We start from the raw sequence: 26,868 nt of genomic DNA on the forward strand, positions 1-26,868 counted from the left end.
GCTTTGCAGCGTGAAAATTCAAGTATTTACTATATTTTATTATGTTTTTATGTTAAGTGGATTTTATGTTAACAAATTAAATTTGTGTAACAGAAAGACAACTTTTACATTAATATGATTTGTAAACGTTAAATGTTTATGAAAATTACGAAAAATTTATTTTTTTCTTTTAATTAAATATATATATATACATAATTAACGAAAGAGTATATATATATATATATATATATATATATACATATATATAAAATATACATTCAAATACACATATGTATAGATCTTTTTATACGCTCCGTTTATCTATATAATATTTATATATATTTATGTATCTATGTAGTATATACTTATACACAATTCGTACATGATACAAGATAAACGAAACAGATCATAAAATTATATATGAAATTTTATTTTATAATTCCATAATGTATATAGCATATAACGTTTCGTTTTTATTCATAATTCCATGTATTCTTTTCAAAAATATAATTCTGTTTGAACGGATACATTACAGGTGTAAAGCATGATAAATAATTTCGAAATCGAATTGATATATTTCGTATGTACATTGATTTATGTCGATTAAATTTGTTGTATAATTATCATAAATGTTTGCGTAACAAGTGCGCAGTGGAGGCGTCGAAATTGCGTCGTTCCTGATGATGAGTACTGTATCTAGGGATTATCCTCAGCGTTTTGGAAACGCAAATGACAGCGAATGATCGAGGGCCGATCCTGCCGAAAAGTAACCGCGAAAAGTAGGTGGCCCCCGGGGGAGGGGGGGTAGAAATCGGGGGAAAATCAATAGAGTGCGGCGCGGCACGATCGTGGATCGCGCGCTCACGCGCCTCTTGGAGGTTATGTCGCCCGTGAATTACGACACTCGGCAAGCCGTCTTCGCACGCCGATCGCCCGTACTGTTCTATTTTCGTTGCGGCGAAAATTGTTTATTCTCGCTGGTGGTCGCCGTGGGCGCCGCGCGTTACGCACTATAATGCATCTGAATGCGAGGGGGAGCCGCCGCCACGAGAGCGCCGTGAGATAGTAGACAAAAATGGGCAGGAAAAAGGCTCATCCTACGTCCAGGGGTAAACAACCGGGCCCGTCACCGCAGCAGCAGAGGCACTTGTCCGCGGCGAAGAGGAACGAGCTTAATGCTCTGTGCGAGAAACTCTTTCATCGTGAGTACCCCAGCCCTTCGACACTTTCCCGGCGTATCAGAGAAAAATCCACGCGTTTTCCCCATGAAAGATTGATTTCCTATCGCTTTGATTACGAATAAATAAGTTAGATTATAATTGATTGGGAATCTAAAACTAGAGATAAGCTGAATATACATCAAGGATTTTTTATATATATTTTACTGCACATTTGACTCTGTTGGAGGCTATTCCATAAAGAGCGGAGAGAATTATTTGTTTTTACATGCTATTTTTGGTGCGTTTACAGTGAGCAGCAACCCAGCGTACGTGACACAGTCATGGAACAACTACTTGGATATATCGCAAGTTCTGCTGAAGGTTAAACGCCTGGAGGAGATGAAGACGGAATCGTCCCAGCGATCCCAGGGGATTGGACCATTTATAAATTGGTTGACGGAGAATGGGGCACGGGTGGATGGCCTGAGCATCGCTGAATTTCCAGGATACGAGCTGGGATTGAAAGCAGAAACCGATTTCATCGAGAGCCAGTTGATCCTGGAAATACCCAGGACACTTATCTTTAGCACTTATACCGCAGCATCAGAGTTGACAGTTCTGCAAAATGATCCATTGATACAGCATATGCCGCAGGTGGCACTGGCCATAGCGCTTCTCATAGAGCGATACAAGGAGAACTCCAAGTGGAAGCCTTACTTGGATATGCTTCCAAGTAGTTATAATACAGTTTTATACATGAAGACTAATGACATGATTGAGCTAAAAGGCAGTCCTACGTTAGGTATGTAAGGATTTGTTTTATAAATCTTATTTTGCATTGTTTTATAGAAAAGATGTTTGATGTTTAAACGTTCTTTGCAATTTTTTTTACAACCATTAGAAAATATTTTTTTGGCAATTATTTATAAATCTCTATAGACGTGTAAAAAAGTACCATTTTACCTACATAGCATGATTTAAAATTATCGGAAATGATTAAAAAATTCAAGAAATGTTAATCTATAGTTCTTATTTGAATTACAACCAAGTAAAAAAATGATTTTTATAAAAATAATAAGAGAAAGAGAGAAGATTTATTTTCTAAAAAGATTTAATTTGATTAAAATTAGATGAATTATCGTGAGACAATAATTAAAAAAGAATGATTCTAAAAACTCATTAAAAATATTGAAGATAGTTTATATGTTAATAAAACCTTTTACAAGTAACTTACCTTTAATCTATTTTTTTTATCATTTCTGATAATTTTAAATCATGCTAAGTAGGTAAAATGATATTTTTTTACACGTCCATAGAGATTTATAAATAATTGCCAGAAGATTTAAACTAATACAAAATACCTAAAAAAATAATCAATTTTTGAAACTTAAAAGTGATAATATTCCTTTAATTTTATATTAGTAAATTTATATTGCACTTTAGTTTATAGTTTGAAATTTATAATCTTTAGTTTTTATATTCTTAGATTTATATTCTTTATTTTTATGCAGAGGCTGCACTGAAACAATGTCGAAACATCGCGAGACAGTATTCTTACTTTAACAAAGTGTTTCAAAATACCAACAACGCCGTCTCAGCGATACTTAAAGACGTTTTTACTTACGAAAAATATTGGTAAGTAATTAGATTGGTAAGTAATTAATTTTAAGTAAGGATAGAAAATAATAAATCAAAATTTGAATAAAATTTACAATTTTATATATAAAATTTAACTCTTACATTAATATACATATATGTATAAACCTATAAATAAATACGCGTTTTATATTCTACACGTGTAAGTTCAGCAAAATAGTTTAACAATTTTATAATGAAGACGCTCATTTATTGCACTAAAAAAATCCAATTTGAAAAATTTAATTTAACTGCAATGTTAATTGCAATTTAACTACAATGTTAATTGCAATTTTATAATTTTTTCGTAATTACTGTCGGATGATTAATTTAAAGAAGTACATATATACATCTGTGGAACTGGTTTTACTTCATTCTCAGTAAAATAACGCGATGAGTAACTTAACAATCGATGTAGCTTTCACTAAAGATATTCAATCAGCCTTCGATATAACTCATCCTTGATAAGTATGCGAAAATACTGGCAGTTTTCTATTAGATTGGCGCAAAAGGTTTACACGTGTGTCTTAATTACCTTTTGTTTTCAATAATTAATTTGTTTTGAAAATAAGATTGAGAAACAAATCGAAAATCGGTATTAAAATCTTAATGGCAACCATTTTGTTCAAAGTAAATGTTACTGCAGTGAAATTAATAACTGGCACAATTTTATTTAAGTTTCACTTAATAAACAAGGCTGATGTATGACAACCTTCTGCACCAAACTAACAGGCTAATCGTGCAGCTGTGCCGGCAACGAGTTACTTCGCATAATCGGGTATCGTCTCCCAACTGTCGTTCGCGTCTAACGAGTCGTTGTCCATGTCGCTCCTGCCGTCGAAATCCTCCACGGCCTCCTGCGTCTCCTGCGTTCTCTCCGTGGGCCTTTTGGTCGTCGACGTGGCGACAACATTCACCATCACGGCGCTCAGGCTGCTGGAGTTCGACAGCTTCCTCGCTGCCATAACCGGGCCCTGGAACACCGCGCGGGAGAACGTGTTTCTGTACATGTACTTTTGCTTCTGCCGAATCCGGCAGACGATAAAGATCGCCAGGAACACGACGATCGTCACGCCCAGGATCGCGCCGCTCGCAATTATGCTCGGCTTCACCCTCGACAGGGTCTTCTTCTCCTCTCCGCCGTCTCTGGTGCTGCTCACCGCCGTCTCGCCGTACACCGTCGTCCTTACGTCGACGGTGTCCGACGGTTCCTCCCTCACGACCTCCTCGACGTATCCGGCGTGGAATTTACTGGAGTTGCCCGATCGGGAGCTCTTCTCCGCCTTTTCGTCGATCACCACTACACTCGCGTTATCGTTGTCCATCGGTAGCCTCGTCTTTGGTTCGCGTTCGTTCTCGACTTCGGCTTCGAACTGCCGCTGCACGTCCCTTGCGAAGGGCAGAGAGCCGAACGTCGTTAGTAGATCGACGATCTGCACCGTTCGACGGGAATTCTCCAGCTCGTCGGTTCGCTCCTCGTCGTTCAGCGTGTCGTTTTCCGAGTACGTCGTTCCCCTCGCTGTGTTTCTCTCGCGCTCAAGCGCCTGGTCCAGCAGCCTCGACATGTTCTCCGCGTTCCTGTCGAAGAATGGATCGTGTAGGTAGCTCATGATGTCTTTGAATCGATTCATCGTCTCATCCGCCTCTTGCTTCGCCTCTTCCCTCTCCGAGATTGTCTCATCCCCGCCGAAACCCCGTTCGTCGGAGCTGCTGCCCACGGGCAAGAGCGGTATGATAATCTCACCGTTGTTCGCGTTGAAGGTTTCCGTAGTTTGATGATTCTTCGGTTGGGACATCTTCAGCCGCGACACCTCCGTCAGGTGGACCTTGCTGGAGCCCCTTTGGCGCAGGGCTATCAGCTCCTCCACGCTCATGTTCCTCGACTTGAGAAGACGCTCCAGTCGCTTGCCGGCCGAGCCGGACGCGAACAGCTCGAAGATCTCCGCCCGCGCCTCCGGCTCGATCTCGGAGATGACGTCCTCGTACCGAGGACTCGCGTCCGACGTCGGTCGTGTCACCTGATGATACTCGGCCGAGTGATTCTTGTCGCCCAGCTGGTCTCTATCGTCAGTCGGATTCTCGGTCTGACCCGAAGCAGCAGCGGGGTCAGGGTTCAGACTCGAGTGACTCTTCGTCTTACTTCGTCTCCCGTTTTCAAGTTTCGTAGTGTCGCCCTGATACTCGGTCTCGACGAACGTGCTGTGATCCTTCACGACGATAGGAACCGATTGACCGTCGATCTGTTGAATCGCTTTTCCATCACTGTTACCGCTGGCGTCGTCGGTAACCCGATCGTGATTCTCACGACCTCTCGCCTTCAGCTTGGTCCGCTCCGTGGGCTTGAGAATTTGCTCGATGCTCAAGGTGGACTCGGTGTCGCGGGGCGCCTGCTGCGAGACGATCCTCTCGCTCGTCCAGGCCGCCGCCGGGCCCTTTCCCTTCTTGAAGTCCGTGAAGTCCGAGAACTCCATGATCTCGTCCTCATCGAGGTTCTCGAGCCTCGTCGCACGGTCGCTCGCGCTCGACTCCACGTTGCCGTCGTCGTTCAGGAAGTACTCGGCGGAGTTCACCACGACCGGCGGCGGCGACGGCGACGTGGTGATCACCGTCGAGAGCGTCAGCGGAGTCGTCGGAGCTCTCAGCCACGGGGAATCGTGTGATTGCGTCGGCTTCTCGACGTCCTCCTTCAAGTCTTCCTCCTTAAACGCGCGATTCGTGTCGTTCGCGGGTTTCTCCTCGGGACTCCTCGTCGTGGTCTCGTTCTTCATGGCGGCCGTCGTCGTCTGGGACACCGAGCTGGTGGTACCACCTTGAACCGTGTTCAAGGCCGTCGTCGTCGACGTCATCGTGCTGGACGATCGCGCGAAGCCCCAGGGCGGCGTCACCGTCGCGGCGAGCTTCATCAACGAGTCGGACATCACCCTCGACATCTCCTCGATGTACTCGTCGGACTCGTCCTCGGCCTCGATCTTCGACTTGAGGGCGTTGATCACGTCAGCCTTGCCCCTCAGCAGGTCGTTCAGAGTCAGGTTTCTGCGCTGCAGTATCTCCGACAGGCTGGAGCCCTCCTCCTGCTGCATCTTGAGGAGCGACTTGAGCTCGAGCGCGTTCTCCCGCTCTCTGTCCGTCGACGACGACGACGACGACGATTCCGCCGGCGGACTCACGTCGTCGCCTCGCTTCGGCGAACGACGAGAGGACGCGTCTCTCGGCTCCCCGTCCCCGTCGTTGTCGGGGGTCGCCTCGTTCGCCAGCGCGAATTCGTAATTCTGCGGCGGTCGCCTCTTCCTCGGCCTGGGCCGCAGGTACTCCTCGTCGCTGAACTCCTGCTCGTACTCGTTGGGACGCGCCTGGAAGGCCTCGCGATACCTCCAGGTGGCCTCTCGTTCGTTCAACGACAACGACGACGACGACGATGGGCCGTCGATGATGATGTTACGACCGCGTTTCACGTCACTGCTCTCCGCGCCGTCGATCGTCTCCTCGTAGAACGTCGGACTCTGCGGACTCTTCAACGGACGGCGCCGCCTGCGCGGATAATCCTCGTCCTCGGGCTCCTCGTAGTCTCGTCCCCGATAGTCGTCCCGGGACTGAAATCGCCTGGCCGGCGGCGGATTCCCTCGGGGACGATCCGGTTGATCGAGCGCGTACTTGAACGGTCGACGACTCGATGTCTCCGGGGCGGCGGCCTGCTCGGCGGCATCCTCGACCTCGTCGTCCCTCGCGTAGGACCGGTACTGCGAGAACGGTAGCAGCGGCACGGAGTCCCCGTCGCGCCACTTTGGCTCGAGGGCCTCGCCGTTGCTTCTCCATTTGCCTACCGGCGGAGGCTCGCTCGACCGCTCCTCGCGATCCTCCGCGGGACTCTGCAGCACCTCCCCGTCGTTGTCGTGCTGTCCACGCGGTTTCGTCTGAAAGAAAAAAAAAAATTCTTTAGGAATCCTCCAATGAGTTTTATTAATGAATTATAACACTAGAACAATCGGTATATCTATTTCTATCATCTTTTGTTTTTATTTTTAAATTTCTTTACGTGTCGTTTGTTATTTTTAATTTTTTAAAACCTTTAAATCATATCTTGATAGTTTTTGTAATTTAATCTATAAGTGCTAACTGAACGCATGAACGTTTATATATTTATATATGTTCATATTTCATATTTATAGGTTTATATTTAAACATATTAAACCAGCTTTGACGGCACAGGATGTTATGTAGCGTAACCATGATGCATTAGGTACATAATACTATCATTTAATTAAGATTATTAATGATTAATTACATATTTTTTCATTTGGGTTTAATTCTAATATTTCCGCGACAGAGATATTGTTTCCCACGTCGGAACGAGTTTCCCGATTCGTTCAGTAATGTGTAACGTTAACGCGAGAAATCAATTGGTCTCTTTGTGAATCTTATGAATTAGCTGCGATTTTTGTCGCTTATTGAATTCGCTCGCAGGGATGAAATTAAACTTCGGCAGATTGCGATTCGTCACAATTCACGCGGAAAATCGTTGTTAAACGAGGCATACGGTTGCGAGCGACGGTAAAGGCCAACGACCATAACGATAGAAAGTATTTGAGGCGTTTGCAATGCAAACTTTGCAAATCTTGCTTTACAAGTACGATCACGAAACGTTTACCATAAATGGCGAGCCGATCCTCCACCGGAAAGATTGCATTTTTCAATTAAATTAAATCGCTCTCGCGATTATGACTCGCGATTATATATGAGGTACATGATACCATCGTTTAATAAAGATTTTATTACTTTCTTATTTTTCTATTTGGATAACTTTAATATTCCGCGGCAGAAATATTGTTTCTTATGTAGGAATAAATTTTCTCGTTCGTTCATTAATATGTAATGATCACGTCCGGGAAATCAGTTTCTTCACAGAGAGAAAGATTTCTTTAGATTAATAAACAGTTTTGTTCGATTATTTCAATTTTATACACGGAGAGAATTTTCTCTTAAAATTTACTCTCAAAATCTGGTAATTGTGGAATAATGTGTGACCTCGAGAAATTTATTAAAAATAAGAAATGTATACTCTGGAATTGTCGAACAAAACTGTGTTTATTAAATCTAAAAAAATCTTTCTCTTCGTTTATGAATCTTTGCGCTCTAAAATTTAAAGATAAGTCCACTCGGAGATCGGTGGAGGAGTCAGGTTTCGTGCCGTTTGCTCGCGAAAGATTCTAAATTGAGAGGACGACCGCTGGGTTTCGGGAAACTCGATCTTCACGTTTACCGTATTTTCGTTGAAAAATCGTGCTCCGCGAGCTGACAGCATGCGCGTCGCGGAAGCACGCGTCGCGAGCACCGGGTCTTGCGCACGTCTCCCACTCTCGATTATTCGTCAGGATCTTCTTCATGCTGAAAGGAGATTCGGCGGAGTTCCCGCTTTTACTTTCGCAATCCGGACGCGCGCGCGCGCGTGAGAATGCGCGAAAAATAGAGAGCCGCGTGCGATTCTCTTCGCCCGAAGATTCCGCTTTTCCGTTCTCGTTTCGCAGAAATCATTTTCTCGTAGACGAATTAATTCGTTGTCGAAGCCCCCGCAAAGTATTTCAGACTACTATTTGCTCACAATGGGCGAAACGATTGAATCGCGTATGAATCGCAATTGTTCACGCGTTTATGCGTTGATTAAATTTTTTTTGTTTGCACCTACATTTAATTTACAACTATATCAGCGATTTATTTAATTATTTTGTCCGACGGCAGCCTCGTTAAGTTACCGTTACGCTGTTAAAGTGTCCGTGCATCAGGCGAAAAACAGACCGAGCATAAGCGAGCCATTGTGCCGTTTCATAAGCGGGCGTTAGCTCAATCGGCTCATTAGCGTTATATTAAGGCATTTCGTAATTTCATTAATACAAAGTTCCGTGCTTTCGCGGATGATTTTCACTTCGCTTTCTCGCCGCGCGCGCGCGCAAAAAAAAAGGATCCCGCGGCGCGCGCGTTCCCATTTTCCACGGTCCGATCTCGCATATTCGCGAAGAACCACGTGGGAAATTATTCGCAATTACTCCCGCCGCGAGCAACGGAAATCGCGGGAGAGTAATTTACGCGACTCGTCGCGAGAGCCGGCGACCGTCGGAGGAGGCGCGCTTCGGAATTTTTTTTTTTTTTTTTCTATATACAGCTCCGGCGTTCCATCGCGCTGTATCATCACGCAAAAATCTATCTTCTTATCTCATTCGCAATGTATGAACTGAATTGAATTTATAATTGCACGTTTTCTCTTGGGGAGGGAGAGAGAGAGAGAGAGGGAGAGAACTTGCCCAGCGCTTTTTATTACTGGACGAGTACATTTTTCGTTTTCCTCTCTTCCCTCTTTCTGTCACAGAAAGCCGGACTATCGGCGGATATTTGTTCTTCGCCTTCAGCCCCGAGATCGGGGAAATACGGCGAGAAATACGCGACAAAACGCTCGTAAAGTCTCGAACTTTCCGCGCGCGGTACCAGCTTTCTCTTTCTCTCACGGTTCACGCGCGAGTTTTCTCGTCGCAGCGCGTCGATCTCGCGGCCAGGCGCGTCGACGAAAAATTCCGCGAGAAAAAGCGCCCTGAGAGACGATTTCGCGAAATATAACAGTAGTTATAGGAGAGATACAAGCAGGATACAACGAGGCTGCTCGGAAATCCATGCACTTTCCCTGCAGTTATAAACGGTAGAAAAAAAATGAGGCGCGTTTCGATGTTGAGGTGTCGACAGTTTTCGTGCTCACGGGGGATCGGAAGCTAGTTTCAGTGATTTTACGCTTCGGTGAATCTTATTTGCCAAGAGTTTAATGTTTAAAGTGGAAGATGAATAATGCATAGAAAAGTCTACTTTATAAATTTTGTAGTGATGAAAAATCAAACGGAAGAATTTCCAAATGTCAAATAACGGCAATTAAATAGTCCGTTAATATAATCAACGATAATTAAATTCTATTAAACATAATAATGAAAAACTATTTGGTAATGTTAAATATTTAAAAAATTAAAATTCTGTTTTATTAAATTAAGTGAATATTGAAATTATTTTATTCAATATTTTGTAGAAGAAATCGTTTTAATGTAGGCTTATAGTCTATGTAGAATTGTTTCGTGAAAAGCACACCATTGCATAAGTTGTATAATGTCACTGTAATTTATAGTCATTTTTGGACTCAATCATATTTTTATAGTCATTCAACAATGTAAATTATAGTTTGTTTAAACTATATTGAAATTCTCATAATCATAATACTGGTTTATGATTACCATAATCAATCAATTACCATAATCAAAGCAAATTTATGATTACCATAACCAAAATGGAGTTTTAATATAATAAATTGTACAAAATTATTATAAGCATTTATTATAAGGATGCAATTATTATATAATATTATAATAAAACTATATTATAAAACTGATAGGCCTGACTATAATTGTTTTACTATGCAAAAATATTTACAAGTATCATACGTTATTCTCAGTGTGAAGTTATTACAGAGAATAATATTGTATAAAGAGTCTGCGTAAAGTACAATAAAACTATTTAAAATTATTGTGACTATAAAAACATCACAGAACACGTTCTGTCAAGTTTTTTTAGCACTAGCGCGTGAATTAAAAGGGCTCTTGACAACTCTCGCTTAATTTCAATCGCTCAAGTTTAACGACGCCTAATGAACATAATTACAGCGGAACTTGTGGTTGAACCTGTCACCCACGGACGTCACGATTATTTTGCAATCGGGACATACTACGTGCGTATACCTTTATTTATGCTCGGCTTAGAATCATTCGACTCGGAATCGTTCGCGTGACGAATGTCGGTAGAAATGTCACACGCAACCTACCAGTTTTTGTAAAAAAAAAAAAAAACACGACCGGTTAAAAGCGTCAGAGGTATGACTTTCGGCCCCGTGGCCGGATAAGTAAGATAAACGAGTTGTTCACCTGGTTGCGTCTACTCCAGAAAGTTCACGCTAAAATTGATGAAATTCTTGAAAGATCTACGTCACTTCCTAATACAATGAAAAACTCTCGGAAGCCTCTATTTTATAATTAATATTGTGCACGGCACAAGTTTCTATTTTTTAAAATAATACAATGCCTTTCAAATTCAATTTGGAATAAACATAAATGTAAAATTTATATTTATATTACTACTTATTAAATGTATTATTAAATATAAATAATTTACATTCATGTTTATTTTTGTTTAATCAGTCTTGTCGATCTCCCGACGATTCCTCCGTTTGAATCATCCGTATTATTTGCGACGAAAGATTTCTACGCCTATTCGAAGGAACGCCACATTATCTCGCCGCAGGTTCGTACCGAGTGCTCATCAGCGCGGCAAGAACGACGCTTCTCTCGCGGTTACCTGATACTCGTGGTCGCCGCTCCGTCCCGCAGCTTCCGGCTTCCTCACGGGATCACCGTGGACCAGCGGGCCCACGCGCGACACGTCACACGCGAATGCGATGAGCGCGAGAACGGGGAGCACCCTCCGCATAGTTACAGGGCGATCAGGAACCTCAATGCCTGGTCCTCGCGACACCCCCGCGATCCCCTGTCGCCGCGGCACTTTGTCTCGTCGCTCTTCGTCGCGACGAAGTGCACGTAGATCACCGCGGCGCACAGAATAACGAAGATCACGTTCTTCCGGTTGCACAGGCCCAGGACTCCCTCAGGAACCATGCAGGCGAGCCGCGAGCTCGAGAAAACCCGCTCGGGGAATTCCCCCCGTTGAATCTCCGATCTCGCGAGCCACGGAGGTCGGAGCGCGAAGGTAGTCGGATAATCTCCGTAATTAACTTTCCTCGTAATTATCCTCGCACCAAGATAATTGCTAATTGGCCCGGCGTATCAGCTCGCACGTCGACGTTTCTAATCCATCGTGTTAGCACTCTCTTTATTCCCTGGCGATGCTCGCTTTTGGAACGGAACGACTTTTTTTCTTTGCACCCTCTTCACCCTCTTTTTTTTTTCCACTCTCGTGTCAGAGGAGCCTTCTAATCGGTCACCGCGCGCCCAGGACGTCGCGATCCGCGGACGCGTACTCCATTTTCGAATCGTGTGTGTGTGTGTGTGTGTCTTTCTTTCTCTTCTCGCTCACGAGAGATGCGAAACTTTCGCGGGCACAGACAGACAGACAGACAAGATAGACCGCTCGTCCGCGCTCTCGCCGCGAATCGCCCCTGCGAACTGACGTCGCTTTTCTCCGCGCGCGCTCCTAAGTAAGCCGGTGAAACTCGAGAGGAGTAAAAGAGTCCTCCTCTACCGTCGTCGCTGCCTATACCCGCGATCGCTCGCTCCGGAACGACGACGGGATGAATTCCGAGAGGACGATCGCCGCATCGTCGAGCGATCGGCGAGGAGCCGCGACGTGGTATAGACTTCGCTATCCCAAATTGGGAAGCGAATGTTATTTCAGCGCGGCGAGCGTCGCGAAAAAAAAAAAGGGAAGAAGGTGGACGCGCCGGAGAAAGTGCAGTTCTGTAGAGGATATCCAGTAGAGTAGATCGAACGGACCCGGGCGTCGAAGTGAATAAATAAATAAATATCATTAGCGCGATCGCTCGAGAGCCGTAAACCGTTTTCTTCGCGCGGATACGCAAGCTTGTTACTGGAAATCCGATATCGGATGGAAAACGCCGGCCGTTAGAATTACGATGCGAGGATAACGATTGAGTAAGCGCGTCGTTGGCAAATGAGAGAAATGTAATTGCGCGTGCAGATGCGGCCGTTAAGAATCGACAGCCTGTTTACCTTAATTGCCGCCGTCTTCATTACCGACTTCGTCTGTTGCTCGTTGACCGCTCGGAAACGGCGACTTTCCGAGGGAAGAATTCGCGACGGGGGAGGAAGTCGTTAAACAGCCTCGACGCGAATACCTTGTTAACGCAAACGCGCTCGTACACGGAGAGAATTTTGTTTTAAAAATTACCACGAAAATCGTGGTAATTGTGAGACAACGTAAACCTTGAAGAATTTTATTATACTTTTACTAAAATTTTAATAAAATTGAGCAAAGTTTTAGTGAATTTTGTTAGAAGTATAGTAAAATTCTTCAAGGTTTACGTTGTCCTACAGTTTTCAGTTTACCACGATTTTCAGGGTAACTTTTAAGAGAAAATTCTTTCCGTGTATATATCTGTCACCTTCGATCGCGGGATTTTATGACCCTTCGCGGCCATATCTCCGCGTACTTGAACGTGCACAGCAATAAACTACGCGAATCGCGGATATTTCGCGCGGTAACGTGCACGCGATGCGTTTACTCGCCATTGAGGCTTAACGTAATTTGCGTATTATTAAATATATGGCCGGGGTAATTCCCCGCGCGATTGGAGAAGCAGGGAAATCGTATCGTGCGTTTTGTAGTGTATATAATAATGCACGTCATTACATATATTACGATCGGTAAACGCGAGCACAAAATAGAAAAGTGTGCCGATCGTTTGCAACAATAGACTGTGCAAACTGTCCTTTTACGCGTAATTTACGTAGACAATACTTGTAATAGACGTGGTTTCTCCTCCTTTCTCCTCTTTTTAAAATGATACCTTTTGCCAACGAAATTCGTGATAATTTCCTAAGAATTATCATTCTGCGTCTCGCGAGCCTTTAATGTCGGCAGAAGTTCAGCGTCTACGTGACATTTATCGTCTTCCTTTTATGTACTGAACTATTTCACTCGGCCTCCCGTATATATTTTTACCTTGTACTTTCACGGGCTGAAAACAGCAAATTATTAAAGTAACAAACAATTTCTTTTCCATAATTCTTAGGTTACTGTTACGCGGGAAGAACTCGTCACGACCAACGAAATCTCTCGTTTCTCGCAGGTGCTTGCGTGTGAATCCGTTATTTCTCGCGAAAAGTTTGTTTCAATTATCGCATTATGCAGCTAGTTATAACACGCGGATAGCTCGCGGTTATAACACGTAACGCGACCGAGTGAAATTAACGAGGGTTTCCCGACGGAGATGAGAACGGCTGTCGCGAGTTCGTCGCTAATGAACCACGGTGAAACGATGACGATATAACGACGAGGACAAGGATGTAATGACGATGCGGTTCTTTTGCAATTCGTTGCGAGGTAGATAGTCATCGGCTCCATTGTCTTAGGTTTGCTTTACACGAGTCTAAGATACTAAATAGAATTTGACATACAATTGATTTCTTACAAAAAGTAAATTTTCCGGAACCATAAAACATCTATCTTCAAATCATTATTATGTAAACAGAGTAATTTTTTTCAGATGTATAATAAGAATGAAGTTGTAGATTTTGATTTATATTTCGAAAGAATCCATTTTAAGGAAAAAAATTTACCAAATTTTACAAATTAACGAAAACATCCTTTTACATTATTCTCTTTGTATAAATATGGTAATTTTTCTCTAGACATATAAGATGTAAAATTAAAATTCTAGACTTTAATTAATATTTTTTGAAGACCCCTTTAAAAAAAAGTTTAAAAAATCCCTGGACTTCGTTTAGTTCTCATGAATGTTATATTTTCTATTTATATTTATATTTCTTGTTTTGTGTTTGATTTTCGTTAGAACAAAATTGCGTTCACGATGTGACGTTACTGATAGAGAATGATTTTGCACCATAATCCAGATTGAAGAAAAATAGACTCGTTAAATTTTTGTAAGAAAACCTTCAATCCTCTACGGATCTCACTTTCCTCTCAGGTTCCGTAACATAAAATCTTATTACAGTTATTAAGTATAATTAATACATTAAATCTTAAGGTACACGAAAGACGATGATCCCTATTTCGAACGTTCAGACTCGGTACTCGATATTTGGGAAATAAGCTTCAATTATAGATCCGTTGATATACGGGCCTCACTAATGGCACATCGGGGATGGTTGCACACTCGAGCGCACGTGGGAAGGTCGCGCGATGAATCGGAGATCGTGAGATCTTCTCTATGCATATACTTTCTACGCGATAACCGAGCGTGCTGCGCCATGGCGAAGGATCTGACCGTTCGACCGACCGGCCTCGGACACGTTTCACGCTGGAAATAATAGCGATCGCTTTAGTTTACCGTGCGTCCAATGAAACCCCCGTGTTCTCGTAACCCACAAGGATGATACCAGCGCGCGATGGTACTTTCCAATCTAACGTGTCGATGTAAGAAAAACGTGCGGTGGACGACGTGCGTGTCTTTTTCTCTCGTTGAGAGATATCCCTTATTTTGCATCTGCAGACTTTTCACGCAATTTTCTCAATCAAGTACGTAGAAAAAAAGAATTGTTTTCAAGAATCTCTAGCTTTTCAGAATGTAAAGTATTCAAATGTGATTACAAAACGTTGAATAGACATAATTTGTTTACGTAAAGAATTTTTTATAGCTTCATCAAGAAAAATATTCTCATTACTCAGTAGTAATACGAGATGAGTTGAACGGAGAAGATATCGGATAGAAAATATCTTCAGTGTGAATTAGAATTGTAAATAATATTATTTAAACATATAATATTAATATCAAAATATTACATTGTGCTTTTTAGATGATTATTATAATATTGAAATAAAAATACAATGTTTTGTTGAAATTTGAGATTCAAATTTTTTTAAAGAAGATGAAATTACATGTAAAGCAATGATTGTTGAATAGAAATGTAATTTGAAACCTTTTTTTGTATCGTCCGGTCTCCCATCTGGAAAAGTGTTGAGAGATATGTTGGAATTGACTTTCAAACGGAATAACTTTCGTGCTTTTCAGATATCCGGTTTCCAACGATCTAGTTTATATTCCGATGGTTTTTTTTTTATCACGTTGATACGTAAACGCCACCGCGAAAGCGTGCACTGTACGCAAGCACGTATCGAATTAACGTTGATTAATGACTACTGCGAAACGCCACGTTGGCAGCTCAAGATTTCCAACACGGGAATTCTGTCCTGCAATGTTCCTTGTCCCTATTAACTTATATTACACGTTATTATAGACTTTGCCGCGCATATCATGATGAAATACGTATTTACTTATACACCCGTCAATTCCGCATTATGAATACTTAGGCAACCTTTCCTATCTGCATAGATATACATGTTAATCTTCACCAGCATTGACGTAGTCGTGTCCCACTAACTCGGATACTTGTTAGCAACTTATTTAAGCTGATCAAGTTAACAATACAAATACGTCATTCATACAAATATAAATAGGATTCTTATGAAAGATCTTTCATGTACGATATATTCATATTGTTAGCTAATGATAATTTTATTAGTTATTATATATTTATTGAGAGTTAATTATTTACACCCTATTATTTTAATTATTTTAATAATCATATATAGATTGGTTGTATGTTTATTGTTATTTATAAATACATATAATTATATTTTTTTAAATTATAATTAGTGGATTATTAATTTAAATATATACCATATATATGTAGCAATAGAGTGTAATTATATTTCCATTGTATTATTATTATACAATGCGCGTTAGTAAATATTTTAAAGCGTCACGGATACCACACAACAAATCTCTTTATCGTAAATCTTGCCTGGCCAGCGCGGGAAAAACCAGCGGCAAGTGCCAGAAACGTTTGCGCATGAAATAAATCACGTTCACCGGTTATTGTTAATGAACATACAGTTGTGTAGCGTCACGTTGGTGAACGCGAAAGACACGCGTGATCGCATTCATAGCGCGCACGCACATAATACGCGAATGTGCTCTCGCTATGCAAATACGCGCGGTGAGGGCGATTGGAAGAGGAGGAGCGGGCCTTTCCTCGGGCCGAGGGAACATTAGAGAACGCGCGCTTCGCTAACTCTCGCGTACATATCTCGGCTGTCCGCGAGAGAGCCGAGGAGCTCGTAAAGAGAGCCAGCCCGCGCGCTGCCGCTGCCTCGCGCACTTTCACACGGATCCGAACTTTCATGACAAATCCGGTCTTCCTAGCGCATCGCGATTAACATCTCGAGGATGCCCGAGGAGAACGAGACGCCGCGCTCTTCGCAACCGCGCGCGCGTTTGCATTCGCGACGGCAATTTGTGTACGGAAACTTGAAGAGCGGAAGCTTTTCTAGCTTAGATGACCAGTTATTCCCGGTTTTGAGGAAATAGTCTCGGATGGAATGTTCAGCCGACGCGACCAAATATTTAGTAACCGTTTAGCGAAACTGAACTGCAAATTGAACGAACGTATTCCATTAAGAAAGAAAATCCATGTTAACACATAATTAAGACTACTCTGCGAAACGTTTTAATTGCGTCACCTGTTATTATATTTTTAGTTACTAATATTATTAAGTACTTGATTATGTTAATCAAACGTTGAGCAAAGCCTCGTTGTTACCAAACTTTTTTTTCCAACGTACACACAAGACAAAGCCACGTTATTACTCGATTATTTTCTCGCATTACGTTACGATTTCGCATAGGAAAGAGAAAAAAATATATATATATACATACAGAACGAGACTTCGCGCTAAACTGCGATCCTCTTGCAACACCGAACTGCGAAGCGTGTCGGGCGCGAAATCTCACGGTTTCATCAAAATTCTTTTTCGAAAATTTATTTCTCCAGAGCGCGGCGCGCGCGTGCTATCATTGCTTTTTAACGCACGAGCAATCTCTCGTGCAGTTTCTTGTGTTGCATGCACCAGGCAGGACACGCTTCGCGCGCGACTCCCAGAAGTTACACGAAATTACGAACTCGAGTGCTATATAAACGCAGCGGCGCGCCGTGTCAACGGACCGTGAAATTTTATTCTCTTTATCGTAAGAGGCGGCGAACCGGCGACGGCGGCGGCGGCATTGAGGCGTGTTGCGGCGAAGATGATTTTCCGTTGTTACCGCTTATACCGCGAAGAAAGTTTTTCCTCGCGAATAATTTTATTTCCGATTATCATTGCGACACGACTCTCCGTCTATTGATTATCCCTAGGTTTTTTTTTCCGCGCGAGGGGCGCGTAATAGATTACGGTGGCTTGCCAGAGTGGATGACGTGTATCATTTTGCGGTATATCACGGAGAAACTGCACCGCCGGCAAGCAAAAACCTGTTCCTTACGGGCCCAATCGGATCTAAATATTTCGCGCAGGGTCGTTGACTTTTTCCCGTTCGAATCAATCCCGCGGTGGCTGCTAATGAACGCCGAAAACGGTTCCGAGACCTCGAGGCAAAGTGCGCGCACAAATTTAATTACATTACGAATTGAAGAACTTGTTTCCATTTAAATCTGCATTTAAGAAAAAATTCCGTGTTAATAAATAAGTAATTAAAATTGCTCTATGAAACATTTGAGTCGCGCCAAGTAACCGTGGAAAGTTATACATATAAAAATATGTATCGGAAAGGTTCCTACACCTGCGAGTTGACGCTTTTTCAATTCAGCATAATTATAATTTTTATTTTCTAATAAGATTAAGACAACTTAGACGCAATGAGCTCTCTGATTATTTTTGAATTCTAAAGCCGTCTAAAACGCTGAATTTGATTCGAGAAACGGCCGTATCCGTCGGCGGGCAATGAATATTTATCAGGCATCATTAGCTTGACACGGTTTACCGTAATTAATTTCTTCTGCACGAGGAAGAGCTCGATCACGCAATCGCCGGTGCAGACGACAGTGTAGGCGCGTATGGATCTTATTATATGCACGCAAACGAGGAAATCATCGGTTGAACGAGAGTAACACGCGAGCATCTCCCACGTGGAGGACGCGCGACGGTGACGATGAGAAATGCGCGTTTCTCCAGACGGACGAAAAGAGAAAGAGAAAGAGAGAGAGAGAGAAAGTCCGCCTCGTCGGACGGATGCGGCAATGAATCCTCTTTACATGTTCATTTCCGGGATTCTGGGTCAAGTTCTTGTCCGAAAAGCAGCCGCTTGCTCGCGGCGAGTTAACAATGTTCTTCCTCAATTTCGCCCCGAAGGCGAAAGCGCTTCACGCTCCGGGGATTGACGCGGGGTACGCACTGTGCATTCGTCGTAACGGCGACTTTTGATAGACGGCAGATTTCACCTCGAGTCGGGAATCCGGAGAGGCTTGCAATTGGATTATTTTTAGTTAATGAAAGACCCGTGAAACCGAAACTGAGAAGTCTCCAATGGAGACGGCTACGGCGAAACGGCCACGTACTCTAACGTCGAATGAATTTTTCAGCTGGGCGGTCTCCACGGTGATGACGAGGCAGAACCTGGTCCCGAGTCCGGATGGCTCGCGCATGATACACGCTTTAATCCCGATGTGGGATATGTGCAATCACGAGAACGGAAGGGTAAGTCACGGAAAAATAGTTGACGAGCACAGCGCGCGCGGATGAGCAATGAGTTTTCTGTCATTACCATAGATTACGACGGACTTCAACGGGACCTCGGACCGCTGCGAGTGCTACGCGCTGAGAGATTTCAAGAAAGGGGAACAGGTGTTCATAAGTTACGGGCCGAGGACCAACTCCGATTTCTTCGTGCACTCGGGCTTCGTCTGCGTAGATAACGAGCACGTACGTATATTTTGTATTTAAAGAAAAGAAACGTGAGTCTTAATTATTAAAAAGTTTAACATTGAAACTTGAAACTGTGATTAATGTTTATTTGTATCTTCGCTAAAAAAAAAAAATCAACTCGTTCGATCACTCGAGGAATCTGTAGCGGAGAACGAAGAATTTCACAATGCGCATCTTTATACATTATTTACAAAGATATGTTGCAATTCGCAGGACGGGTTTAAGCTTCGTCTCGGGATTAGCAAAGCGGATTCCCTTCAAAAGGAGCGAATAGAGCTGTTGAGTAAACTGGATTTGCCGTCAGTGGGAGAATTTTTATTGAAACCCGGTACGGAGCCCATCTCTGACACTCTATTGGCCTTCCTGCGAGTGTTCAGTATGCGAAAAGCCGAGCTCGCGCATTGGTTACGCTCGGACAAGGTCTTCGACCTGAAGCACGTGGACTGCGCGTTGGAGACGGTCGTCGAGGAGAATGTCAGAAAATTTTTACTGACCAGGCTGCAGCTTTTAATCGCTAATTATCCGACAACACTGAAGGTGAAAGTGAAATCTGACGCTTGCGCCTCTACTCTCTGGCCTTCCCTATCGATCGCGCGAGCGGTTAATCAACACGAATCTACATTTCCCTCTCTCTTTTGCAGGAGGATCTAGAATTATTGGAGACTACGTTACCGCAGATGAAAAGGATGGCGGTTCAATTGAGAGTCACGGAAAAGAGAATTCTTTCGGGCGCGCTCGAATACGTGGAGCAGTGGATAAAGGCTTGAAATCGGCTGTGGTTTTGGCGGGGATATCGAACATATACTTGTGACTAAAAGTATCTCGAGAGAAAAACCAACTTTATTTTTACAATATTTCGAAAATGACGATTTCAAATATAAAAGTAAAATATATATATATATATATATATATATATATATATATAGATATATATATAAAAGTAGACGAATAATATGTAATAAAGCGTTATATTTATCATTTGTTCAATACGCAAACCTCTTTATGGTCGACGTGTGCGTGTGTATTAATTATATTAAAAAATCGCATTGTAAAATGCACTGAGAATTATATGAATGATCGACGATTATATGTATACGTCTACGTGATATATAATGTAATTGTATAACTGTGTGTGCTCAGCAACATCTTAATTCTTGTTTTCGTAAAATGGGGAAACTTTCAAACTTCTCCGCATTTGTTCTTTCTAAAATTGCATACCAATCAAATGCTGATCGGTAGAGAGAATGAAAGAGATCGAATGAGTCCAATCTAGGACTACTAGAAAATTGACGTTTTACTTGTTTCGCTTTGATATATAACATAAAAAAATGATATTCATAAAAAGAGAATATTGTTAATGAACATTTATTTTTTAGGATGAATACATAACAGCTGAAATTCTTGATGTGAAATTGTAATAGCGTAGGCCTATGACATTTTAAATTTTTACATATGCCGCAAAATATTTCCTGACGCACGAGTGAATTTGAACGACCCGCGTAAATACAACCCTGCGAGATGTTTCCGAGAGTATTTATTATGCGTTATAAATACCATCGCGTTTAGCTCCTTGTGATTCTCATGTTACTGTATAAATCTTTACGCGAAAAAGATGTTGCGCGTCTCACGCTGATTAGATCTCACGAAAATGCCAGATTTCACGTATCGAAATTAATTAAAATTAATGAAGCTAATTGTAACGCGAGACGCTATGATCAGGCTACAGCAGGACTGATAGCTCGGAATATCGCTTTTTTAAATATATTTCAATATAGGAATAATTAAAATATTACATAAACATTACATTGTTTGACATAAACGTAACATACACGAATGAGATTAAAACTCATGATGTAATCGGTATGCTATACTCATAGACTTAGTAAAGTCTATGATTATACCTTTACCTTAGGGATTGTAAGAAAATTCACTGCATCTGTGATGCAATTTTTTGAAGAATGAATAATCCGCGTAAAGTGAGCGTTATGTGTGACAGCGGAATGTATTTACATTACAAATTTAATTTGTATTTATTCCGTATTTATAATCTGCAGAGTGACATTCGGAAAACTTAGGAACACAGCAGAAAATAAAAGCGTATAAACGAAATTTTTTATATTAAATAAAAATAAAAGATATAACGTACTTACATATAGTTATAAACGAAAAATTATATATATATATATTATATCTAATATGTTAATAAATTATTTATAAAATTAAATTTATATTCACAAATTAAATTTATATCACATTGCACTTCATATATCATCAAATATAGATAGTCAATAATTCAATTTAACCATGTGTTGACAACAGAATGTTATGAAAAAAACTCAGAATTCCAAAAGCTCAAACTTTATTTTCATATTTCGCGAAAGAAAACTTAATAAATACTACGCATAATATAATATATAAATCTACATATATATATATATGTAATGATAAAATTTTGTAAATGTGTTCCTTTAACACGCTAACAAATACAATGAATTGTGGACCAAAGAAAAGTAGCTTCGTAAAACCCATCGAGCACCACATCATACTCTTTCGAAGTTACTTTTGCAAAAAAATTAGAATCATAATCACTAACTGTGAACAATTGTTTATCTGTACATGTTCCTAAATTTTCCGAGACGTTATCATATATAGAGAATTCGATCATGTTATGTCGCACTGATGTACATCAAAAGCTATACTACACGTGAAATTATCCAAATACAAAAATAGCTTGATTGGTGAAATACAATATTACATTCTATCGAAATATTTCTTGTCATTTCTTCGCCATACAATTAGTCAGGCAGAAGTTTTATCGTCAATAAAAAAGTATCAGCAACAGAAAGATCAGGCTTTGTGTCATATTGATGATTAAATTAAAAATCTTTTGTTCATGTCTCAGTAGCGACATTAAATTAAATTAAAATTGTTTATCATCCACTTTACCTAATCTGTTAAAACGCAACTTTAAAACACACTCAGCGATCTACTATCATTGATTGATAAAAAGTATCAATCAATATTAATGCAATATTTATGCTTTATTATTTAAGTAATTTAAGTACAGTATAGTTTGCAGTACATCATTGCGAAGTAGTGTAGGTAATCGAATTCTCCAAGTCCATCAGAAAATATCTGCTATTTCGATCGTTTCACAATAATCGTTCCGTATCTATTTTTTCCTTATCTACTTTCGGATTGCTAATATATGTTTAATTATCATCGATACATTTTACTTAACAGGAAAAAAAACAGAAAAAATATAACATGTCTGTGTAAAATTAACGTTCTGTGGTATAAATTGATATAAAAATCTTGAAGCAAACGATACACTTTTAAAAATAGCGCATTAATTATATCTATAAACGGCACTTACAATTGTATCAGTTTTTTTTTTCTTACTTGATAGTCCGACTTGAGTATCACTATTACGAGATGTTCGACGGTAAAAACTAACGACCGTTCGTAGGAGTAAGTTCGCCGCTCTCTTATTTTCACAGCTGATGCTCGAGCGATACTTTTTTTTCGCCTTTATGACGGATCGTAGAGATCGGTTTCCTGCTGCAGGGAATCGATCTCAGTGTCGTAATAACTGTCGGAATCCTTAAAGTCAGGAACTACAACGATATTGATAGTGTCTCCTTTTAGTTCGTAACCATCGTCCCCCATCTCCTCCTCCTCCTCTTCCTCTACCTTCACGTTCCCCACGTTGTGGTCCTCCGTAAGGTGCGTGAGGAGGGCAGGTAAGGCGTAAAATATCTTGTCGCACAGGTTGCATTGAAACGTCTTGCCATCGACCGCGCGCAGACAGTGCATGTAATCCTTCATGGGCTGATAGACCTTTCTGTGCAGGTCCATGTGCTTCTCGTGATCCATCGAGAGGATAAATTCGTAGGAGCAGATCTTACACTTGAGGTTGTGCTTCGTCCACATCGTGTGTATCTTGAGCCGATGGAGGCTCTCGTAGACCTCGCCGCAAACCGGACACTTGAGGCATATGTGATTCTTTAGGGTCTCAGTGTTCTCATACATCCCGCTGCACTCGTTGCACTGATACGACTTCTGCTTCTTGCAGGTGTGCTTGAACCAATGCTTCTCAAGCTGCGCCAGGAGGTCGAACACCAGCTCGCATACCGCACAGACGAACATGCCGTGATGATCGCGCTTCAGGCCGCACTCGAGCAGACTGGTCGAGCACTGATAGTGCTTCTCGTAGTTGTCCTTGCGCAAGAGGCTCTCGTTGCAGGACTCGCATTGGTTCTGATGCTTGGTCAAGTGAGCGAACAACATTCCGGGCTCCACGTTCGCATAATTACAAAAATTACACATGTAACTATCCGCCGTGGTGTGTAGGTGCGAGAGCAGGTGCCTCTGATACGTGTTCGGGCTGAAGAAGGTAGCGCCGCACGCAGGACACTTCAGGTAGGGCCTCTTCTTGTCCGTGTAGTGCAAAGAGAGCGGGTTCAGCTTCTTCGCCCACTTCTTGTCACGCTTGATCCTCTCCGCGTTCTCCGTGTACGCGATATCCTCGATCTTGGGGATACGCTCGTGCTCCTCGGACGTGCTCTGGCCAGTGGTTTCGTCCGGCTCGGCTGGCTGCTGATCCGACCCGTTGGCCGCGCACTTCCGCAGGTATACCATCTTATTGTAGCTGTGCTTCCACCTGCCGTTCTTCTGACTCTTGGAGATCTTGTGCATGCTCTGCTCGAGCAGCTCCTCCATCCTTACTCCCGCGTCCTCGAGGGTCTCCAGAGGCGGCATCAGGATGTAGTTGTCCTCGCTGGACACAGACGGCTCGATCTTGCAGGACACGTCAGAGGCATTCTTCGCGAGGTACAACAGATCTAGCGGTGTCGTCTCCTCCTGCTGCTCCTCCTCCTCCTCCTCTACCTCCGGTGGTTCCACCTTGTGCGGGAGCACAGCCTCCACGGCGGCGCTTCGCAGCTTGCGGCGTCCGCTGCCGCTGCCCGCGTGCCTGCTCTTCTTGCGGTGGCCCTTGCTCCTCTTCTTCTTCTCCTCCTTCTTCTCAGCCTTCCGCATTCTCCTGGGCACAGAATGCTGCTCGCCCTCGATCTCGTCCAGCTTCAGCATCTTGTCGGGTCGCCTTAGGTCGCGCCGCCTCATCGACGCTGCTATCTGCACGACGTTGCGGTTACGTTGCCTCACAACAACGCGACGGGCTACCCGTGTTTACAACCGCCAGACGCCAGACGCGACATAACCTAATCAACGCACCTCGGGCGAAGTCCTGTTAAAACAGCCATACGGCGGACAACGTGAGAAAGGAGAACGTGCCAGATCCCGCACCGAAACAGTCTTACTGCTCGACGTAGAGTACTCACGTGTTGTGTATCGGGGCAAGGGGGGGAGGGGGCGTCCTCACGACGACGCGCCGTCGTCACGTCGCTGCATCCCCGCGCATCGATTTTTCCGGGATCCGGACGCCCGCGGACTCCGCATGGTCGCGTCCGCCGTCCCCCTTGGAGGCCGTGGAAACGCCCGGCCACGACGTGCCAACCCACCAGACTCTCGTCGCTCGTTCAGGGAACACGCCGACGACGATGACGATGACGGGTTGCCCTCCTGGCCCTGGCGTCTCCCCACGTCTATCCTCCGCTAACGCTGGATCAGCTGTTCCTCGGGACGGCTGTGCGCGAGAGAGAGCGAACGATCCCGTTCGCCATGCCGTAGCGTAGCGTCGTCGCGCTTACCACCGCCGCCCGCGCTGGCTCCGCTGCCGCGTTCCGGTTTCGATGTGGAATAGGGGCTCGATAAAGCGGAGACCCGCGGCGACTCGGTGCCGCGCGAATCGATGCGGAAGAAAGGAAGGAAGGAAGGAAAGAAGAAAGGAAGAAAGAAAGAATGCGCGCTCTCGCTTGTGATCTCCTCTCCTCCTTTTTCCCCCGTGCGAATACGCACACACGCACACCCAGGTGCCGATGTTCGCCCCGGATATTCGCCTGTTTCGTTTCAAACGGACTTCCTGTTTGACGGGAAGGTGGTGGAGAAGGTATCCGCGCGACTTCTTTCAGTTTGCGCCGATTCCTTTTAACTGCCCGCTGGGTCACCCGTGGATTACGAGATAAAATACGCGCTATTTTTTTCTCGAGCGTGTCGCACTAAAACGAACTTGGGTCTTTCTAGCGCGAGTCTCTCACTTCCTCTCCTTCTCCCTGTTTCTCTCTCCTCTCCTCTCCTCTCCTCTCCTCTCCTCTCCTCTCCTCTCTCTCCTCTTTCTCTCTCTCCTCTTTCTCTCTCTCTCTCTCCCCTCTCGTTCTCTCTCTCTCTTCCCCTTCTCTCCCCCTCTCATTCTCTTCTCTGTCTTTCTTTCTCTCATTCTCTCATTCTCTCTCCCTCTCTCTTTCTCTTTCTCTTGGTCGTTCTCTCTCTCTCTCTCTCTCTCTCTCTCTCTCACATTCTCTCTCCCTTTCTCTTTCTCCCGATCGTTCTTTCTCTCCTCTCCTCTCTCCTCTCTCTTCTTACTCCCTCTCTTCTTTTCTTTTTCTCTTTTTCTCTCTCTTCCTTTCTCTCTCTGTTTGCCAGATGTACAGTGTCGTTCAAAGATTCGTATTGGCTGGGTATCAAAAAATGTGACGCTCGCTATTAATCTTGTCCTGCGATTTTTTTTCTTCTTTGACGAAAACTGAATGCGCTGTAATTAGTTTATACGTACAGTTCTTCTTGAATATACAATCACATACTTTCTAATAGAGAAGTTAAAGTACTCATAAGAACTGTCAGGTCGATTGTTCTAATTTAATTGTTGGGAAGCTTTACCCGAAGCAGGTACCTCCTATGTGTTTTTATTTATTTAGAAAGAAAGATAAAGATAGACACAGGTTTACCTGATAGTAAGTTCACCAAGAAGTTGGCACAGTCTTCAATGAAGAGCTTTATTATACTTGTAATAAAAGTAATAAAAATTAACTCAGAAGTGAAGAATGTTATAGCTTTAAAGCTACATCATACATTTATTTTATGATTACATTATTATTTAATAAAACAGTTTTCTATATAAAAGAAATCTATATGGACAATACTTGTTTTGCTATTCACGCTTTTAGCGTAAAGACATAAGAATGCATTTCTCGACAATATAAAATAAGAAAAAGAAAGAAAGAAAAAAAGAATCATTAGAATACATGCCTCTCAAAGTTTCGGAAATTTATCACAATTATTAGAATAGTATATTGCGAAAAGCGGAAATAGAAGACATGAAATAGCGCGTCAGACTAATAATAAAAGATTCGAAAAATCATTATAATAGTTATCTAGGAATTTGGCAGTAGATTTGCTACATTCTTATAGATAGATTAAAATCCTTTGACGACGTAATTAAATTCTCATTATATTTAATTATCAGTTAATTGACCTTCTATTACAATATATATCGTGCAATCTTTATTAAAAAATAATCTCTTTCTGTGTAGCGTTATAAAAATGTTTGAGAAATCTCTTATTCTCTTATCCGTGAAAATATATTTGCAGGGTTTTTCACGCGTGTTACAATTAGATATGTTTTTTTGTTTTTAAATAATTTTTAATACTTGCAAAATTCTTTCCGAGCAATATTTGCTGGCAATCTGGCTTCCCAAAATGATTCCCA

General features: G+C 42.6%; 3 protein-coding genes across 4 annotated transcripts; 1 reads left to right on the forward strand and 2 right to left on the reverse strand.

Moving 5' to 3' along the window:
• Positions 1 to 212: 212 nt before the first annotated feature.
• LOC105830514 (actin-histidine N-methyltransferase) lies at positions 213 to 22,547 on the forward strand. Its single transcript, XM_012669880.3, has 7 exons — positions 213 to 1,181; positions 1,450 to 1,941; positions 2,651 to 2,774; positions 18,920 to 19,034; positions 19,107 to 19,259; positions 19,476 to 19,799; positions 19,904 to 22,547. Exons 1-7 carry the CDS (start codon positions 1,055 to 1,057, stop codon positions 20,027 to 20,029), a joined length of 1,461 nt encoding a protein of 486 aa, XP_012525334.1. The 5' UTR covers positions 213 to 1,054; the 3' UTR covers positions 20,030 to 22,547.
• Positions 2,836 to 16,076, reverse strand: LOC105830513. Of its 2 annotated transcripts, none has more exons than XM_012669879.3 (2): positions 15,425 to 16,076; positions 2,836 to 6,685 (listed from the first exon to the last, which is right to left on the reverse strand). In XM_012669879.3, exons 1-2 carry the CDS (start codon positions 15,449 to 15,451, stop codon positions 3,536 to 3,538), a joined length of 3,177 nt encoding a protein of 1,058 aa, XP_012525333.2. In that variant the 5' UTR covers positions 15,452 to 16,076; the 3' UTR covers positions 2,836 to 3,535. The 2 variants fall into 2 exon arrangements, with proteins under 2 accessions (XP_012525333.2, XP_012525332.2); XM_012669878.3 differs by lacking the exon at positions 15,425 to 16,076 and adding an exon at positions 11,148 to 12,757.
• On the reverse strand, positions 22,283 to 25,464 carry LOC105830515 (protein suppressor of hairy wing). Its single transcript, XM_012669881.3, has 2 exons — positions 24,605 to 25,464; positions 22,283 to 24,510 (listed from the first exon to the last, which is right to left on the reverse strand). The coding sequence occupies exon 2, from the start codon at positions 24,384 to 24,386 to the stop codon at positions 22,794 to 22,796; it is 1,593 nt and encodes a 530-aa protein (XP_012525335.1). The 5' UTR covers positions 24,387 to 24,510; positions 24,605 to 25,464; the 3' UTR covers positions 22,283 to 22,793.
• Positions 25,465 to 26,868: the final 1,404 nt, after the last annotated feature.

The sequence above is a fragment of the Monomorium pharaonis genome, chromosome 7 (genome assembly GCF_013373865.1).
Source record: "Monomorium pharaonis isolate MP-MQ-018 chromosome 7, ASM1337386v2, whole genome shotgun sequence".
NCBI classification, from domain to species: domain Eukaryota; kingdom Metazoa; phylum Arthropoda; class Insecta; order Hymenoptera; family Formicidae; genus Monomorium; species Monomorium pharaonis.

Excerpts from the sequence above, each read along its gene's own strand:
- LOC105830515 (XM_012669881.3), bottom strand. The coding sequence starts at position 24,386 with ATGAGGCGGCGCGACCTAAGGCGACCCGACAAGATGCTGAAGCTGGAC.
- LOC105830513 (XM_012669878.3), bottom strand. The coding sequence starts at position 11,279 with ATGCGGAGGGTGCTCCCCGTTCTCGCGCTCATCGCATTCGCGTGTGAC. Across the intron at positions 6,686-11,147 it reads GCGGCGACCACGAGTATCAG|ACGAAACCGCGTGGACAGCA; the intron begins GTAACCGCGAGA and ends TTTTTCTTTCAG.
- LOC105830514 (XM_012669880.3), top strand. The coding sequence starts at position 1,055 with ATGGGCAGGAAAAAGGCTCATCCTACGTCCAGGGGTAAACAACCGGGC. Across the intron at positions 1,942-2,650 it reads AAAAGGCAGTCCTACGTTAG|AGGCTGCACTGAAACAATGT; the intron begins GTATGTAAGGAT and ends ATTTTTATGCAG. Across the intron at positions 19,800-19,903 it reads ATTATCCGACAACACTGAAG|GAGGATCTAGAATTATTGGA; the intron begins GTGAAAGTGAAA and ends TCTCTTTTGCAG.